The sequence below is a fragment of the Nymphaea colorata genome, chromosome 1 (genome assembly GCF_008831285.2).
Source record: "Nymphaea colorata isolate Beijing-Zhang1983 chromosome 1, ASM883128v2, whole genome shotgun sequence".
NCBI lineage: Eukaryota > Viridiplantae > Streptophyta > Magnoliopsida > Nymphaeales > Nymphaeaceae > Nymphaea > Nymphaea colorata.
This window is the reverse complement of record NC_045138.2, coordinates 19,832,729-19,852,563: the sequence shown is the minus strand read 5'-3', so window position 1 is coordinate 19,852,563 and position 19,835 is coordinate 19,832,729. Positions and strand designations below refer to the sequence as shown.

General features: G+C 38.8%; 2 protein-coding genes across 2 annotated transcripts; both read left to right on the top strand.

Moving 5' to 3' along the window:
* The first annotated feature begins 4,029 nt into the window (after positions 1–4,029).
* Positions 4,030–18,897, top strand: LOC116250853 (uncharacterized). The gene is made up of 10 exons (XM_031624812.2): positions 4,030–4,218; positions 5,912–6,134; positions 6,581–6,738; positions 6,815–6,960; positions 15,023–15,085; positions 15,170–15,262; positions 16,422–16,583; positions 17,197–17,282; positions 17,359–17,552; positions 18,133–18,897. Exons 1-10 carry the CDS (start codon positions 4,122–4,124, stop codon positions 18,441–18,443), a joined length of 1,533 nt encoding a protein of 510 aa, XP_031480672.1. The 5' UTR covers positions 4,030–4,121; the 3' UTR covers positions 18,444–18,897.
* Positions 7,325–9,745, top strand: LOC126409779 (uncharacterized). Its single transcript, XM_050076034.1, has 2 exons — positions 7,325–8,759; positions 9,053–9,745. The coding sequence occupies exons 1-2, from the start codon at positions 7,736–7,738 to the stop codon at positions 9,094–9,096; spliced, it is 1,068 nt and encodes a 355-aa protein (XP_049931991.1). The 5' UTR covers positions 7,325–7,735; the 3' UTR covers positions 9,097–9,745.
* Positions 18,898–19,835: the final 938 nt, after the last annotated feature.

Here is a 19,835-nt window from a genome sequence, read left to right as displayed (position 1 = left end):
CACTTCTATATTGTTAGGGAGCTAATCAGAAATACAAGTAAATAAATAGTTGTTTATGAAAGAGCAGGAGGTTAACAACTAACTACCTAAAAAAAAGAAAAAAAAACTTGAAGCCTCCCTCAATTTCCCTCTTTGGCTGTGTATGGGACCTCGTTAAAGTACCGTATAATTACAATCCCACAGTTTGTAGTTTCAGAAGAATATCACCGACAGGAATCAAACCGATAACCGATAACTCCTGATTAGCTACGCTATGCATATTGAGGCAAACCAATGATTATTTCATTCCTAAAATAAAAATTGCAAAGAAAAAAAAAACTTTTTCTCAAGGGTTTTGTCCTTTATATCTGTACACATACAATTAAAAAAAAAATAAAGACAAAAAAAGGTTGCTCATGGTAGAGCCAAAAATTTATAGTTGGAGGCACTATTAATACATCAAAAGCTGGCAGTCTGTATATAAGAATAAAAAATAAATTATATGGGCCGCTGACGGCAATTACCTACACCAGCCCACCACAGTGTTATGAACCAACCATTCACAAGGATTTGTATATTCCCCATTATTTTGGGGATTTATGCTTCAGAGGAATCGTTCTCCTACTTTTATTTTGGTCCAAACAAGGTACCAATATGCTTTACTAGTTGAACATTTCAGAAGAATATGATTACGTGAAGGAATAAAAAGGACCATTCTTACGACTCAATTGTTTGCGTTTCACCTCTAGCATCCTCATCACCCAAAACAAGTAATTAACTGATATTTTTTGAGTTTTAGTGCATGTTCCAGTTAACCACGAGTTATCAATTTATCTCTCAAAGATAAAATAGTTGTTCATAAAAAGGATAAAGCGGTGTTCTTATAAAGAATGTATTTTCTTAGACGTCCATATGCAATTTTGATTGTGGAAAAAAAAGGGCGAGAACATTTTATATATATATATATATATATATATATATATATATATATATTATATATAGAGAGAGATATATATATACACACACAACAGAATTTATGTGAATGAATATCTGAACCATTGATTATTGGTGTTAAGAAGATTATACTATGAATATTAAATTAAAAAAAAATGGAACCTTGGTTGTATTTTAAATAAGAAATCTCAATTAAGAAAACTCATGAATTTGTTTCTTCCATTGAGAGGTATTTTAGTCTCTTAAAAGTACGACTAGATTTTCATCTTGTCTAACTCAATATCCATCATCAAATCTCTTTGAGATCAACAACCCAAACAATTTTCATCTAATCTGGTATATGAGGATCTAGTAGCTACACATTATATATATATATATATTGGAGGAGGGAGAGTGATGAAAACCCGTCGGCTACGGTGAGACAGAGTTAACAACTCTTGACAAAAATAAAACATGAGACTTGGTCAAGTTGCTAGAATGGAAAAAGCTGGTAGCTGCAGATGGACTTATAGAACAAAGTATAACAACAATGAAGAAGTTGTTGGATAAAATGCAGTGGAACATCACCTATGTTCAGTCCTTCGTTTTTGCACAGTAGCTTCTCATCTGGCATCTCGCTCAAGAAAATGGCACCTGAAACAGATAGAGAATAGGAAGAAGAGAGATATTACGGGTTTCCTTCTATGAGGCACCGTCTAGAGAAATCGATCGATTCCACGCTAGATCAAAGAATAGCTGGGTATATATAATGCCGCCTCATAGGTTTTTCCTTAGCCCAGCGGACAGTTACAGCGAGTGAGAGATTTTAGGAGAGAATTAAAGTTCGTAACTGCAAGTGGGCTCCCTTGCAGTTAAGAGATGAATGGGTAGGGCTCTTGGCCACTATCCAACAGAAATAGGTGCTACAAGGCAAGGTTTGTAGCCAAAAGGCATACATAGGTCCAAGCAATAGATTATCATGAAGAGACTTGTATAGAGCTCGAAATTGCATATAATTCAACATTCACAAACAATTATAGTTGTTTGTATGGATGATCTACTGTTGACTGAGGATACAAATTTTATTGACAAAACAAATGAAGTATTGAAAAAAAAAAATATACTTGGAGACCAAATGCCTAGGTACATTACACTATTTTTAGGCATGGAAGTTTCACACTCAAAATAATGATTGCTTGTTGCCAAAGAATGCATGTATGAGACTTGCTTAAGGAGACATTAATATTAAATGCTAGAGTAGTTGATATGCCTATGGAATTAAATCTGAAACTATATTGCTAGAAGGTGAACCTGTAGCAGAAAGAGGATGCTTCCAAAGACTGGTTGGTAAGCATGTATACTTAACAACTACTAGACCAGATATTACCAATTCATTGAATCTATTAAGTCATTTTATGTACTGTTCAAGAAAACCACACTTGGAGGCAACAAATAGAATTTTAAGATGCTTGAAGAAAACTCCAGGTAAAGGAATCTTGTTCAAAATAAGGAACAACTTACAGATACATGGATGTGCATATGCAGATTGCGTAAACAACCCGAATGATCGCCGATCCACTATTGGATATTGTTGGTACAAGAAATAAACAGTGCTAGCACAAGTGCAAAGATCGAGTACAGGTCACTGGCACTAACAATGTGTGAATCACTGAGGATTACATCAGTAATAACCCTGTGTTTCATGAAAGAACTAAACATATCGAAGTGCATTGTTACTTTGTAAGAGAGAAAATACAACACTTATTCATTTGAGTCCAACACATTAATTGTAGACGACAACTTGCTGATGTATTAACAAATATTGGGAGTAAAGAGGTGTTCTACAAGCTAATAGACAAGTTGGGTGTAACTATATTATGTGTACACAATATATATATATATATATAGGAGGTGTTCTACAAGCTAATGGACAAGTTGGGTGTAGCTATATTATGTGTACACAACATATACACATATATACAAAGGAGTGAAGAAATAAAAATTATATTCACATCTTTCAAATTATATGTTCCCATTTCTCTGGGTTGCTTTCCTCTTTCCTGTAAAATCTCTGTAAAGTGTTCCTCTTTTCACAAGGTCTCTGAAACCTAACAAATGAATGTGTTAAGAACATAAAAAAACAAGTCAGCCTAACAAAACAAAACAGTAAAAAATGCCCTTAAAAAAAACTAAAACGAGAAGAAAGCCAAAAAAAACACATTTTTTTGTTTTTGTATTTCAAGTGTTTTTTCATATTTTTTAAATGCAAAAAAAACTGATTTTTCTATTTTTTATTTTTATTTATTGCTTATCTATTTATTTTTTAATGTTGTCTTATTAGTTTTTATTTATTTTATTTTCCATAATTTTTTTTACATTTTTCTATTTTTTAAACCTTTACCTAAACGGTATCTGTGAATATGTTTAGATACGTTTAAGCTATTGTTTTGATCCTTAACCTTTTGATGAGACAAACTCAAGAAAAGTCATAGGCAAATCCACCAGACCAGACATTTTTGAAAACAAATCATGATAAAGCATGTAAAGAAAGCAAAAAAAAAAAAAAAGTGTTACCTAAAAACTAGAGAGAGAAATTTATCATGTTTCTGGTTAAGGGGCATTAACAGTTCAAATTTTAAACTTTAAAAGGTGTCCATCTGTAAATAAATAAACAAATTTATCATGTTTCAAGGATACGCTAGTGATTTTTATTAATCTAATGAACTGTTTAGCAAAAATATTTGATATTAATTATTTTTAACAATATGAAACTAGGTGTGTTTTTTATTACTGTTTGTTCTTCTGAGCTTGGCTTTAAAAATTTCCCTAACTAAAGCAAAAATTCTTATCAAGGTAGCTGTTGATAAAATCTGAAGCTGCATTAAAGAATGTGGTTTGAAAGATCTTCAGTAGATTTTAATCTTAACATGTTACATGTAAAAAATCATTAATTTAAATTAAAGAGGTCAGAGTTAACTCTTAAATCTACGGATCTAAAATTCTAATGTGGGATCTTTGATTCCGCTAACAGTTTCAAACAAATTGAATCTCAAACACAACCGGTTCGAAATAAGGTCCGATCCATTTGGCAGGCGGACACTCTTTCTTCGTGACTAAGGCGTCGGAACTCCGGTGACACTGGAGACTTGGGACTCTCCCGCGCGTAAATGTGAAGCACAGGCACTCGTGTGGGCCAAGTCGGCGCACCAATGGCGTCTGCTGGTTTCTCCATCGTCGTCTTCCTCTTCCTTTGTCTTGCTCCCTTGGGATTGCTAGCCCTAGCAGACGACGATATCCAGGTTGTTGGTGAGTTTCCGACTCGAATTTTCTCATATAAATATCTTAAGCGCTGGTCGAGTTAGGGTTTTATGCATCCTCAAGGATCATAGTCTTTGATTATGTTCATGTTCTTCGAGTTTTTTTTTCGTGTTTTTTTGGGGGTTATAGGAGAGTTTTGGGTTGATACATGGGGTTTAGGACTTTGCGTCTCCTTATTGGTTGGGAATTTGGTGCGTTCCTTGGAAATTTTTTTTTTCCCTTGAACTTTGGGGTCTCTTTTGGTAGCTGTATAACACGAGATTGACTAGTGGGGCCTTCCTTTGGGGACGGTCGAAGCTGGATACTGCACGGAGGGACCTCAAGAAGCCCACCCAAATGCCATGTTTTTTCATTTTGCCTCCGTGCACGCTTTGGATTCAGCGCCTCCGTTTTCTGGTGGTTGACGTTAACCCCGTACTTAAAATTGAATTGTTATTGAGAAATCTATTCCGCAAGGATCGGGACCTGGTTATTGTCTGCGCAACTTAACTTTCTGTTTCATTTGTTCAAACATTTGGGACGAGACGTGCCAATCTTTGAGCGTTAAAATTTTCGTTTCCCATTTCTGGAACGAAATTAGTATGAGATTTTTTGTGGGGAACGGTTTTTTATTCTTGAATTGATTAACTGGTGCCGGGTTCTTCACGTGGAATGTGATGTTTTTTTAGATGAAGCGCTTGATTTTAGATTTAGTGTGCGACATAGCGTACAGTTTTGAGCGAATGAGATTGTTGGGACGTTGAAAACTAGCACTAGGAATACAAATAAATAAACCTTCATGGTTCATATAAGAGAGCAGAAAATGTGGTGTGACTGTTTAAGGAACATTTGAAAGGAGTTAAGCTTACGCTTGCGTTGTGGGGGTGTCCCATTTTTAGTTATTCTGTATCCTATTTTCTTTGCTTCGATTTTTCTTTTTGCTATTTTCTATTTCTATTTTTTTGGATCTCAGAGATTCTCCTTCTTTCTCTACTTAAGGGGTTTAACTGCCTGCTGTAAATTTATGCCGGTAAGGTGTTTAGACAAGTCCTTTGTTAGTTGAAGTACTACTTTCCTTTTGCGTATGAGTTGTGTTTGTGAGATTAAAGTCGATACTGGAGGCCCATCTTTTGCTCTTAAGTGTGTGATTGTGAGTTGAGGTGATTTTACTCACTTTTTTTGTGCACCCACAACCAGTTAATGCAGCTTTTTCATTACAGTTTCGACTCTTTCTATCTATGCATGGTGCAGTATTTTCTCTTGTGGATGATGGACCTTTAGTTAGTCTGTTTTTGTTACTCAAGCTTTAAAGAGTAAGAAAAACATGAATGAAGGTGGAATTATGCTTGGGTTTGATTTGTGTATTATAGATGTTCGCTACTTAAGTGCAATTGTGCAGATAATCACAAATAAATGCAATAGTACTAATGAGTAGTTTGAGGTTTTATGAGGTGGCTTAACATTGCGCCATCTTACATCAATTAGTGGTAGAGTTACTGCAACGAGTGTTTGTGTCTCATGTAGGGTAACCCATTTCCTTAATCTATATTGTTATTTTAACTGCAAATAAATTTTTATACACACAGTCATTGGTGCTTCAATAATGCCTGCTTCATGATAGTCAGGTAAATGATTAGGTCTTGTGACTTTGTAATTAATTAAATCTTTTGCATTTGATGGTCGCGGATTTATTTTATTGCAGGCATTAGCTTGGAGAACCCTACTGTTCTCTTGGTCCCAACTGGTCAGCCTAAATTATTGCCTGGTGGCAAAGCTGGTGCTTTCTCTGCATGTAAGCGTGCCAAGGTCTCTGGATTGTCAAGAACAAATATCAGAAGGTATGCAAATGCATTCCACATTGCGTTGAAGCCTTCAGAAGGAATACCAGAAAAGAATTATGGAAAGATTGGTGTATGTCTTCACAGGTGAGAGTGGATATTTGTTTAATATAATGGCTCAGTAGAATACATTTTCTTAATGTAGAGGTTCTGGAGACAACTCAAGGTAATTCTGCAGTTTGCCTAAAAAAAAGGAAAAAAATGCTTGTAGTTTTCTAAGGGACTTGGCTTTGTGAAAAGATTTTTAATTGACTAAAATAGAACAAAATAGGCAACCATTCATGGGATTTAAGGACAAAACTTCAATGCCTAGACCTATCCTTTGCCATATTTTTATTTCTCCATTTTTCATCCATTTCTTTTGTTTTATTTTATGGATCTGGGACACACATTTTGTATCCTCAACTGTTCTCCTAAAAGCTGTTCCTGGATTACCATGCATTATCAATTTCTATTCAGAATTGTTTTATGAAATTGATGCAGAGAATGTTTTCATGGGAGGAAAACTAAATATGGTTGCACAATATGCACAGGAATGCTTCTGTTGCTCATTGTCAATGCCCAGAAAATGAATGGAAGTCCATCCAAGATGGTTACTGGAGCACTTTTACATCACCTTATAGAGAAATGTACATAGATGTCAAGTTCATGGATGGATTAACAGGCTTTATTACCATTTCTCTTGAAGAAGGTTGGTAGGAATGTCTTTTACTGTAAATTTGACTTTATTCTTGTACGTATGATGTAAGAGTTAATTGGTATTGCAGTTGTACAGCAATGGCGCTTGCTTTTCCTTGGTCTTGGGCTTGTCATATTGCTTTTGGCACCAGTGGCCAGCCAGTGGGTGCCGTTTTACTATAGCACTTCAATGTTCCTCGGAGTCTTGCTTGTCATTCTAATACTTCTCTTTCAGGTACAAATTATTTCTTTATATTGATCCTCATTTCTAGTTTAGTTTGTGTTGATAGATTGTGGGTTTCGGGTCCGGATCCATACCCGACCCGCCTTGTAGCCCGTTTTGGGCTCTACTTAAGTCATGTAACCCTAATCCTTAAGAGTTAATGATAATCTTAAGAGAGAGAGAGTCTGGCTGCTAGTGGGCACCAACTCCTCCTCATTCGTGGTTTTTTCTCCCTCGTGTCGAGGGTTTTCCAGGTTACATCGTGATCATTGCTTCTCTTCCTCTTCTTCTTGTTCGTATCTCTACATGGTATCAGAGCCGTGAAGTTCCGGCGTTTCTGGTTGTCTTTTGCCCGTGTTAGAGGAGAATCGCCCGGCACTGTTCATCGTCTCGCCCGTGCCCGACGCTCGTGCCCGAGCGTCGTCTGTCGTCCCGCCGCCGTCTCCGCCCAGCGCCGCCCTGATCAGCGCCGCTCAGGAATCCGCTACTTCCGCCCAGCGACGCCCTGCCCAGCGGCGTTCCCGTTCAGCCGCTTCCGCCCAGCGTCGGCCTGCCCAAACGACGACCTGTCCAGCGGCGGTCTTTTTCCGCCCAACGCCGTGTCCTTTTCCGGCGCCGTGCCGCTCTGCCTGGTCTGTTTCCGCCCAGCGCCGCGCCGACTGCCTGGTCTGTTCCCGCCCAGCGCCGCGCCGCTTTGCCTGGTTCCGTTTCCTGCTCTCTGTCCGTTTTTTGGTGTTGTATCGTGTGATTGCTTCCTGCTGCCCTTGCAGCCTACTGGTCTGTGATTATGGCAGCCTCTTCCTCGTCAACCGTCAACACCAATCCCACTGAAATAGGGGCTTTTAGAACTGAGAATGTTCCCATGCAGGTCATCACTCTTCGCCTCACCAAGGATAATTATTTCTCGTGGTCGCCTGCTATGACCATGGGGATTGCTGGCCGTGGTCGCATGGCCTATATTGATGGGAGCAACCCCGAACCAGCAAGAACAAGTGATGTGTGGCATACTTGGTTTCTTGAGGATAATCAAGTGAAAACTTGGATTGTCAATTCCGTTTCCGCCGATATTCAGCCCCTTATCCTTCGGAAGAAGACTGCTAGAGACATGTGGGTGGTCCTCGAGCAAATGTATGGCCAAAAGAAGACCGCAATTCGTACTTACCAAGTAATGAAGACAGTCTATGGCATTCGACAAGGGACCTCGTCTGTTGCAGAGTACTATGGGGCTTTGAAAGCCAAGTGGGAAGAGCTTGACTATCATTCTGATATTCCTTGGCATTGTCCCCATGATCAGGCGCTCTATGTTGCTCATGAATGGGAAAACAGGGTGTTTTTATTTTTAGCAGGTTTAAATGATGAGTTTGAAGGTGTTCGAAGTCAGATTTTGAATTCAGGGGAGGTGTCCAGTATTGAAGATGTGTACTCCTGTGTTGAAGCGGAAGAACAGAGAAGGCTTGTTACAAAAGAAGGGAAGAGGGAACTTGTGCCCTATAACGAGAGATCTGCTCTCGTGAGTCGTGGTCTTGGCGGCCCATCTAGGTCTCTTCGCCGGTGCACTCACTGCAAGAAGACAGGTCACACTGTGGATTATTGCTGGGATCTTCATCCAGAAAAGAAGGGGAACAGAGGGAGATCTTTGACTGGGAGAACGCCCGTGTCTGAGGTGCAAGCCTCTAGTGGAGAAAAAGTCTCCATTTCTGCTGACCAGCTTCGTGAACTAAGGGCTTATTTGGGCAGGCTCGATGTCAACAAGACTGAGACCTCAGAGGGAACTACAGCTAATCATGCTCTTGCAGCTATTGGCAATCAAGGTAACTCTTCTGTGGGGGAATGGATTGTAGATAGTGGTGCTACTCATCACATGACAGGTAATCCAAAATTGTTTCATGAGTATAAGTTGTCCTCGGGAAGGGAACGTGTTTCTCTTGCAGATGGTTCCTCTACCTGTGTGGCAGGCGAAGGCACTCTGTCCTTGTTGGACAAATTTCATGTGCAGGGCGCTTTACATGTTCCCCAGTTTCCTTTAAATCTCTTATCAGTCAGTAGACTTACTAAAGAATTGAATTGTGAACTTATATTCTCTGCCGATCGTTGTGTTTTGCAGGACTTGGTGACAGGGAAGAGGATTGGGATTGGTTTAGCTTCTGATGGATTATATCGTCTTCCCATACGTGTGGCTACTGCTCTGTTGACAGCGATCCGCAAGACAGATAAGAGAAGAGAAGATTGTCTTCAGTCTTTTATGTACTGGCATGAACGTTTTGGGCATTTACCTTTTGGGATTTTGAAACATTTGTTTCCAGACTTGTGTTCCTCCTTTGATGTGTCTTCCATTTCTTGTGATGTTTGTCAGTTTGCCAAACATGTGAGGGCTTCATACCCTCTTTCTTCTAGTTGTGCTAATGAAGTTTTTTCTTTGATTCACTCTGATGTATGGGGACCTTCGGGCATTCATACCCGTCAAGGTTTCCAGTATTTTATCACTTTCATTGATGATTTCTCTCGTGCTACATTTATATACTTGTTAAAAGACCGCAGCGAGGTTCCTCGAATCATCGAGACATTTATTCTTCTTGTGCATACCCAGTATGGTGCGAATGTTAAAACTTTCAGGTCCGATAATGCCCGTGAGTACATGTGTCGGCCTGTTGAGGAGTTTCTTAGACAACGGGGGATTGTTCACGAGACATCCTGTAGTTACACCCCCCCTCAAAATGGGGTAGCTGAAAGGAAAAATCGTCAACTTCTTAATGTCACCAGGGCTCTTTTGTTTCAGAGAAATCTTCCTAAACACTATTGGGGTGATGCAGTTCTTACTAGTGCCTATCTTATTAACCGCATGCCCAGTCGTGTTTTGAATGGTAGGACTCCCCACTCGTTGCTTCCTGGCAGTCGTCCACCATTTCCTCTTCCTCCTCGTGTTTTTGGTTGTGTATGTTTTATCCATGATCACAGTCCAAATGTCAAGAAACTTGATCCTAGGTCTATCAAAGGTGTCTTTGTTGGATACTCCCCTACGCAAAAAGGATACAAATGTATTGATCCTATTACTGGTCGAGCTTATGTTACGAGGGATGTTACCTTCTTGGAACATGCCTCTTACTTTGGTGCGAATCCTCTTCAGGGGGAGCAGCCTGTGGGCAGGGAAGAGTATTCTCAGAGACAGGGACTTCAGTTTATAGATTTTTTGGACTACAAGAAAACAGAATCACTTAATACTGTTGATGTGCCTGAGAAGGAGGAAAGGGGTGACAATAGCATTGAGAAGGAAGGCCCTCAGTTGTTTGGACAGTTCTACTCTAGACGAGGTACTCGGACAGAGGTGATGACTTGTGATGCTAGATCTACTTCCAATCCCAATGCCACTCCTTTCCTGGATGAACCAAGTCCTACCGAGGAGACCGTGGAGACCCATGATGAGGTTGAAAAGAAGAATGACGATCTTCCCATTGCCCTGAGAAAGGGTGTCAGGTCATGTACTCAACACCCCATTGGTAATTTTGTTTCTTATTCCAGACTTGGGAAAGATTACAAGTGCTTTGTTTCTACTCTTTCTTTGGCTGTGATTCCCAGGACTGTCGCTGAAGCTCAAAGTGACTCCAAGTGGGCCGATGCAATGAAAGAAGAAATAGATGCCCTAAGAAGAAACTTGACATGGGAAGTGGTGAAGATTCCTGAAGCCGCTCACCTAGTTGGATCCAAATGGGTGTATACCATCAAGTACAAACCAGATGGGAGTGTTGAAAGATATAAAGCTCGACTTGTGGCCAAGGGGTTTAGCCAGAAATATGGAATTGATTACTTGGAAACCTTTGCTCCTGTTGCGAAAATGAAGACTGTGAGGGTGGTTATATCCCTAGCTGTGATGAAGGAGTGGAAGATGTATCAACTGGATGTTAAGAATGCATTCCTCAATGGTGACCTCGAAGAAGAAGTATATATGCATATGCCTCCAGGATATGAAAAACCAGAAATGTGTTGTAAGCTGAAAAAGGCATTGTATGGCCTTAAGCAATCGCCCAGAGCGTGGTTTGAACGACTGAGAAGAGTGATGATACGTCATGGATACAAACAAGGAAATGGAGATCACACTCTGTTTGTGAAGAAGAAGGAGAGCAAGGTTACTCTCCTGCTCGTCTACGTAGATGACATGATTGTTACTGGAGATGATGAGGAGGAGATTATCAAGCTAAAAGGGTTACTGGCTACAGAATTCGACCTCAAAGATCTTGGAAAACTAAGGTATTTTCTTGGTATGGAGGTTGCTAGGTCTAGTACTGGTCTTGTACTAAACCAAAGGAAATATACATTAGACCTGCTGGAAGAAACTGGTAAATTGGGATGTAGACCTACTCCTACCCCTTTTGACACTGGGCACAAGTTGAGTCTTAGAGATGGAGAGCCTCTCTGTGAAGAAGACAAGGGAAGATATCAACGTTTGGTTGGGAAGCTAATTTATCTTATCCTCACGAGACCTGATATCACCTTTGCGGTGAATGTTTTGAGCCAATTCATGCATGCGCCAATCGATGCACATCTGAAGGCTGTGGACAGAGTGCTATGCTACCTGAAGAAAAATCCTGGTAAGGGACTCCTGTATGTGAAACAAGAGACTGTGGAAATCGAGGGCTATTCTGATGCGGATTGGGCAGGTTGTGGTGATACCAGACGATCCACTACAGGGTACTGTGTCTACTTGGGAGGAAACCTTGTTGTATGGAGGAGCAAGAGACAGGATGTTTGCTCTAGATCCAGTGCAGAGGCAGAATATAGGGCAGTTGCTATGGGAGTGTCAGAGTTATTATGGTTGAAGATATTGTTGACTGACATTGGAATAGAGATTGAAGGACCTATGAAGATGTATTGTGATAACAAGTCTGCAATCAACTTAGCCAACAATCCTGTACTTCACGACAGAACAAAACATGTTGAAATTGATCGTCACTTCATTCGGGAAAGGATTGATGCGAAAGAGTTGATCTTACCTTACATGAAGTCTGAAGACCAAACTGTTGATGTTCTGACGAAAGCTCTTCCTTCAGCTTCATTTGAGAGGAATGTATCCAAGTTGGGCATGTTTGATATGTACGCCCAACTTGAGGGGGAGTGTTGATAGATTGTGGGTTTCGGGTCCGGATCCATACCCGACCCGCCTTGTAGCCCGTTTTGGGCTCTACTTAAGTCATGTAACCCTAATCCTTAAGAGTTAATGATAATCTTAAGAGAGAGAGAGTCTGGCTGCTAGTGGGCACCAACTCCTCCTCATTCGTGGTTTTTTCTCCCTCGTGTCGAGGGTTTTCCACGTTACATCGTGATCATTGCTTCTCTTCCTCTTCTTCTTGTTCGTATCTCTACAGTTTGAGTAATTTGACTAGAAGATCTGGTCATAGAAAGCATGGTCTATTTGTCATATAACACCTGATTTGAGACAAGGGCTTGAAAGCTGCTTGTCATATAGCCCACATACCCGCTCTGGCACGCCGACATGCGGATATGGGTATGGGACATGGGTGGGGACACACCAAAAAATAAACTATTTATTTATTTATTTTTTCATTTTATCATTTTTTTGTGATGCATCCAATTATTTCCATGAGCAATCCTTTCAAATACTCAACACTTTTGTGATAAACAAACTTTCTTACCATATTGTAAAAGTGAACTATTAATTTCATGTTTTTTTTTTTTCATTTTATCATTTTTGAGAATATTAAATTTGCCATATCCGTGTATCCAAAATTTTCAAAATTGCCGTGTCCGTACCCGTATCGTACCCGCACCCATGTGACATAGGTGCCTTACTGCTGCCAACTTCCACCATTCATGGCCAGTCGTCGTCTGCCGATGAGCGAGGATCCTGTCTCATAGATTCTGGTGGCCAATTTTTATGCAAAAGTGAAGGTGAGAAACTCGATAGAGCAAGGGGTAGGAGTCGGGGGATGCTTATTTATTAAATTCATATGTTTTGGATCTATCCAAAACGTATCCAACTGTGTCGCTGTACCTGCTTCCTGGTCGACATGGGTACGTGGGCTATTTAGCTGTAACACAGTGACCTAGCTCAGCAGGGGTCGAGTCAAGCTGAGTCAACAAGTTGACTCATCGAGTTTTTAACCACTGATGTTACCAGCTTCTGAACATTAATGGTGAGCGAATCTCCAGCTTCAAAGCACATAATCTTTGTTGAGTCTTCAATAAATTAAGGTACTTATGAAGTTTTTATATAAATCTTATTGTTAGAATTTTCATTTTGAACCAATCAATTCTAAAAATTTGTTGCTGATGAAGAAAAGGGTCCTGTGTTTCTTTATCTAAACGTGAGTGCATTAGATGTTAGCAACACGGTGAAATCCTCTAATTAGTAATTATTTTATTAACATGGTCTAAAACATTAAACCCTTGCTGCTACTTTAGCTTAGTCATCCACCTGATGCAAACCATTTGAGATGTCATTCCTTTTGTCTAACTCTTCAGAATATTCATCAGGAAAATCTCCATAGATTGACATGACTCTGAGAATGGCCTCCATCTGAGTAAGCATCATAAAGCAACAACTACCAGTCTTGTGGACAGTTCATCATAGCTATTGAAAATCAATGAGCTATTACTATTGAAAATTTTCAAATGTCATTTGGTTCATTTATGTGAAATCTCCTAGTCTTTTACTTTGGGGAGGCATGAAAAAGTTGGTAGTGAATGGGAGTGTGTTTTTTTTTTTTTTTTTTCTTCTGGTCACTTGGTAGTTAAGAAGGGGGACAAGAACCTGCAGAACCAATCTTTCTGGGTCAGGTGGTTAGAAACCAGAGTTTTCTGAATGGATGTGAAACTGGTTTTTTCTCTCACAATTACTCATGATAAAATAAGCAATAAGGGGGAACATGTTGGAGGTTTCTAGTCATTTTGAACATCTGTTTGCTTATTTTCTTGGGAACAATTTACTAAAGCATGCTCAAAGATTGATCCTTTTACAAAAGTTGCTTTTGGTTTTTCTATATGATTGGAGCTATATAGCTCTATCCATTTATTCACTTGACTCAACTATGAATGAATTTTGAACTGCTCTTTTGCTAAAACTTGAGCGGTTTCTTGAAAACTAGCATTTTTAAAATGAATCATTGTTGGATCAAATTATAGCGAATCCTTAAGAAGAAATTTGTTTAGAACATGAGGAATAAGAGTACTAAGATTCTCATGCATATATTTCCTGGAAAAAGGATGGGTAAGTACACTAATTTCTATTTAGTTTAGATCCACACTTTTTCCCGCTTTAGTTCAGATGCTGGTAGTTGGTGAGTGGCAGCTGAAGAAGGAAAAGGGTGATAGGAAGAAGGGGAGGGATATCCTCAATGTTGTAGATGTTAACCCCAACAGGCACTTATGATTGAGCTTTCATTTGTCTATTGAGGTTTACCTACTCAAATATCTGCTTGACTGTCACCAGTTGAGAACATTCCTTGCTTCTCTTTCCAGAATCATGCTTGGATTTTCCTTCATTATCTTTTATGTAATTGTTTTCACCTTTTGATGCTTATCTATGGACAATGAAATTGATTTAACTGTGTAATCAATAGCTGTTGTGCAGAAAGGGTAGAAAATGTTAAAAAAGAGTGAGGGTATAACACTGCTTAACATTTCCCAATGGTGGCCATCTTTGAGGTGGTTTTTTGATAAATATTATTTAGGAGGTGAAATGTGATTTTTTTTATTGTCAGGTGTGATTTTGTAAAATTATCAAACATTGGGTTGCTTATTTTTGAAATTTTCATTTCTTTGCTTGTTTGGGACAAAAATCTATTTTGTATCCTTGGACATCTTCTCACATTTGGTGCTGCCTCTTTTTATGAGAATAAGTTAGATTGCTTCTGTTTAAATCACAAACTACTTCTAAACACTAAAAGTATAATTATTACATATCAATTATAAATGCAATTCTAATCTTTGTTTCGTCTCAATGTTTCTCCTCGCGATATGCCAAGTGTGTGATTGTAACAGGAAATATCTTAAACTTTAACTGATTGACATTCATGTGTCTCATGAACAAGCCTTTTGATATTGGCACCTCATTCCTTTGTAGGGCATGAAGTTGTTGCCAACTGGTAGAAAAAGTGCCTTTTACTTGGCTATATATGGATCTTTGGTAAGTTTGGGTTTTCTTGTATACTGCTGCATTTTGAATTGATTTCATCATGAATAACTAATTATGCATTGTTAATTTTATCAGGTTGGCATTGGATCTTATATTGCACATTATTTTTCCATGGTTGTTAATTCCATCCTTGAGAGTTTTGGGCTCAGCCAAGAGATGCATAATCCGGTAAGGCTACAGAATCATGCAAGGTATAGTTAGATATGTGACCTTGCCCCAGGTTGATCAGCCTTTTTATTTGTTTGGTCAATTTCACTGGCTGATCTAATTTCTATAGAATTTTTTATTTGAAAAGTTATATAGGTTTGGTGAAAATTCTATGGAGCAAATGATCCTAGTTTCATGTTTCCGAGTAGAAGAAGAAACAACACGAGTCATTGCCATTGAGCTTACTATATTACTGGGTTACGTGATTCCTCTACTTCCTTTGTTTCAATACGGAATGTTGCAGATGCCAGCGAAGGCATCATTGGTTTTAGCTGAATGTGCTTTTGGTCTGGCATGTTTGTCATGGGTTGATTAAACCATCTATCTCTTTTGACAAATGATGTTGAGGAATGCATCATGCTTCCAATCATTGTCACAGAAAATGCGTATTAGTCAAAAACACACACGTTAAATACACGAAAAATAAGTCAGCCGTATAGAGCAGCATTTAGAGTCTTAGACTCATCTTTTTTAGGAAACGCAAAAAAAAAAAAAACGTACTATACGTGTTTTTTTCGTATTTTTATTAATTTATTATTTTCAGGATTTATTAAATGTTTTAATTTTTTTTTAAAATTTGCTAAGATTTTCCCGAGATATATAATTTTGCCATATTATACCCGAGAAATTCCTTGCCGTATAAATTATACCTGTACACGATATATATGACAATGCTTCCAACCTGGCCAGAATATTGTTTTTGTGTTTGGTGCATGTTTGTATATGTGTTTGTTATGTCTTGTTGAGTTTAAGCAAATGAATGCATCTATGTTTGTGGGGACCATTAGGGACTGAACAGAGACAAGCCTGGTTTGCATTTCATGTTGGTGGCACAATAGGTTGCCGCTGAATGTTTATTAAATCTGTCATCTTAATAAAGAGATGGAAAAAATGGACAAAACCCCTAGGCTGGTAAGTCAGATTGGATCCATTTGTCCTTAGTATGTGTGTATGCACTCACAAGCTTTAAGGATTTGCATGGATTTCATTAATATGTCAAGTTTACCCTTTTTGGCCTTTTCACAAGTTTGTATTTCTATTCATGCTTTATTGCTTTGTTTTGAAGCAACACTATTCAATTGTTGCTTGTTGATATTTCTCCTCTCACTACAATTTACAGGTATCATTGTTTGTATTTGTGGGAATTCTTCTCGCAGGAGCTGGATTGGGTTATTGGGGTGTGCGGAAATTTGTTCTCTCATCTGATGGGAGTGTTGATATTGGTGTAGCTCAATTTGTGAAATGGGCAATGCGAATTATTGGGGTGCTTTTTATTTTTGAGGTTTGTTCTTGATCTGTGTTTCTTTGCGTTGCATATGTTTTTGAAAGGCACCTAACTTCCATTGAAATGACCAGAGCATGTGTAAGTTTCAAAATTTTCACATGAATGCTTATTTTGTAATTCAAGCGTCTAAATGTAAGGTATTCATAATTCATACTTAAGCGTCTGCTGTTCATTCAAAAGTTAAGTGTGGCTTTGGGAATATTTTAAAAGTACTGTTTGTGTGTGTCTATATGAGGTTTTATGAAATATTTTGAAATTCTCTTTGTGTGTTTTGTTTGAACACCCAATATTTGGTTCCATGTCTCCATGCCCATGCATGCACTTCTCTGTGGTGTTGTGTTGTTTTTAGATGGCCATGCTGCAGCCCAGCTCTTGCTTTTCTGGGTCCATAATGATGTTCAAGTTGTTTCACTGGGCTGCTAATACCAATAAATAGATGAGTACAAAGCATGCCTGTGTATGATTATGCATGCCTGTGTATGATTATCAACATTTTGTTCTTTGACTGCAAAAAAATAAAAAACCATGAACATATGTGTGTCAGCTTTGTCTTGTCCTTTAGCTTAGATTAGATTGACCATATTCTTCTGTTGCTCCTTTTTTCTGCCAGAGTTCTTATGATACTCCTTTAGCACTTGCAGCTGTGGTTTCTTCTCTTGCTTTGTGCTTGATTATTTCATCCAAGGCAAAGAAAGGGTTAGTAATCTGATGTTCTTTTCAAGTTTAATGCTTCTTTCTTATTCTTATTGACATTGGTAACTGTGGTTTTCAGGTCACAAGCACGGTTAGCAAATCGCAGTCTGTGGCGCCCAGGAGTAAAACATACATCTCCATATCAAAATCGAGCAGAATTCCTCAGCAGGCCATCAAAGCTGGGTTCAGGGGCTGGAAAAAGTGTGACACGATTCATCAGCCATCAGGAGAGCATGAAGTCTCCATATGCTTTGTCTGACTCTCCTGTTAAAGGTTTACTGTCTGCCTCATATTCTTTTTAGTTTCCTAGACATGATACAGGTTCTTTTTTTTTTCCCACATTAGCATGTCAGACGATGTCTTTAGCCTGCTTTTATCATTTGTCATGAACAACAAAGATGCACTGAGTCTTCTGAATGTCAGATTGGTCCATTTTTACTTTTCTAATGGTGAGCAAGAACCCCCTGTGCTTGTGGTGGGTAGTTAGTTGCCTTAGACCCTGATATGGTCTGCAACCAATCCATCCTGGCCGGAGGATACGGGGCTGGCTTCAGGTCATGCAAATGCTCCCCAACTGAATGCAACTACTTGCTATCTAGTCTGCGGCTCAAGGTACTTGGTGTAAATATGGGGCCTTCGAGCTCCAAAGACTTACAACGTGAGCTTGAACACAGGAGATGGTTAACAGTTATGTGTTATTGCATCTGTATTGGCGTGGACAAAATCTATGTTTTATAAAATTGGACACCCTTGTCTGGGTCAGAGTTGTAGTTAAAGAGTGCTATTTATTTTCTCACCCTTGTGCACATCTGATTTTTTTTTTTTTTCCTTCTCTCTCTTTTCACTATTAAAGGGTTGATATCGTCATCATCATCTAAGAGCACAAGTCTGGTCGATTCCAGCTACTACTCCACTTTCCATAAAACTCCAGCAAGGAAGAGGTTCTCAAAGAAAGAATGGGAGGATTTCACGCGTGAATCAACAAGAGAAGCCATGAGAGAGTGGGCTTCTTCACCGGAATTTTCTGAATGGATCATTGAGAATGCAAATCGAATTCAAATTATGCCAGAGGACAGCCCAGAGGAGAGTGTAGGAAGCGGGTCAGATTCATCTGGAGAAACTGCAGTTAGCAATAGTAGAGTTGGCTTGTTCAGATGGCGCTAAGGCAGAATGTGCATGGCAGCTACACTAAAATAGTATGCAAGCCTGTGGCAGAGGGTGGCAACATGGGTATCGCCACATCATGTTTTTTGTTGGGAATTATCCATGGTTTTACCATGAATATCATTACTCCTACCTGTTAATGGGATCAAACTCGTCCGACATCTAATGTACTTTCACTAACATAGAATGTAGAATTCAGTTTATGGGCTCATGTTCTTGTACTCCACCATTTTTCATTTTAGGACCGTTGAAAGAGGAAGGTGCATGTACTTGCGGACGGAAAATTTTGATAGGTTTGTTTTATGGTATGGGGATCTATAGATGATGTTTGTTTGATTAGGTTCATTATTCTCGTTCTGAAGTAGAAGAATTCATCCTTTTTTTGTTTTTTGTTTTTTTTTTTTGTAAATGCACGTGTATATTCCATCAAAGAAACTGATGATATTTTTTCTAACCTTTGGCCGTATAATGTGTGCGCACCTGCATGATTGATAAACGACTTTAGAGGTGGAAATCTCTTTGCATACAAAGTACTAGTAAATGCAGCAATCATGGTCTTGGAAGGGGTAGAAGCGACGATTGTTTTTTAAGTTTTAATTGTTCTCAGCTTTGATGTCTACTCGATCTTTATAAAAATCTGGTATGCACATTTAAGAGCAGATATTATGATTTCTTGTTTTCTGATTCTTAGTTTTTGAACGTGGTTTTCTTATTGGATTCGCTTGTAAAAAAGTTTTGAGGCTTACAAGTTCAGAAAAAAGAAAGCACTGCAGTTGAGAATATCTGTTTCTATTTTGAACGGGGACATGGCGTTCTGTGAACGTTGGAAGAGTGGTAACAAAAAGTACCCAACCATGACCGCCTACAAGAAATTATTGCCAAGAGCTGAAGCTTAGAACGAAAATTTTCACTCGACGGCTTCCAGGAAGGTTCTTCTGATCCACATGCTTATAAAGCAAGGAAAGATTTCTTCGAGAATCGACCTTTTGCATTTAATTTTGTGGCAAGTGCTTGCCATCCCTGGTATTTAATGTGGTGGCATTAGAGAAACTGTGGAATGGGGAACCTACTTTTAATTAATTGCCCATTAACTCAAGTTTGTTCTCTTCTTTTTTAGATTTGAACAAAGTAAAATGAGCATGTTATCTTTCATCATTAATAACAAATGCTTGTCTTATTGAGTCATTTTCTTCCTTTTTTTACCTATGTTGTTTGTTACTTAGTATAAAAGAGTTAGGCCGTATTTGAGTGACACCTTTAAATATCATTTTGGAGGCAAAACGTCGTTTCCCCATTAAGACAGAATTTGATTTAAGCCTTCAAAGTGACATTTAAGGTATGTTTAGGTGATCTCTGTGAAAACCCAATTTTAACATAATGATGTTTTCAGAA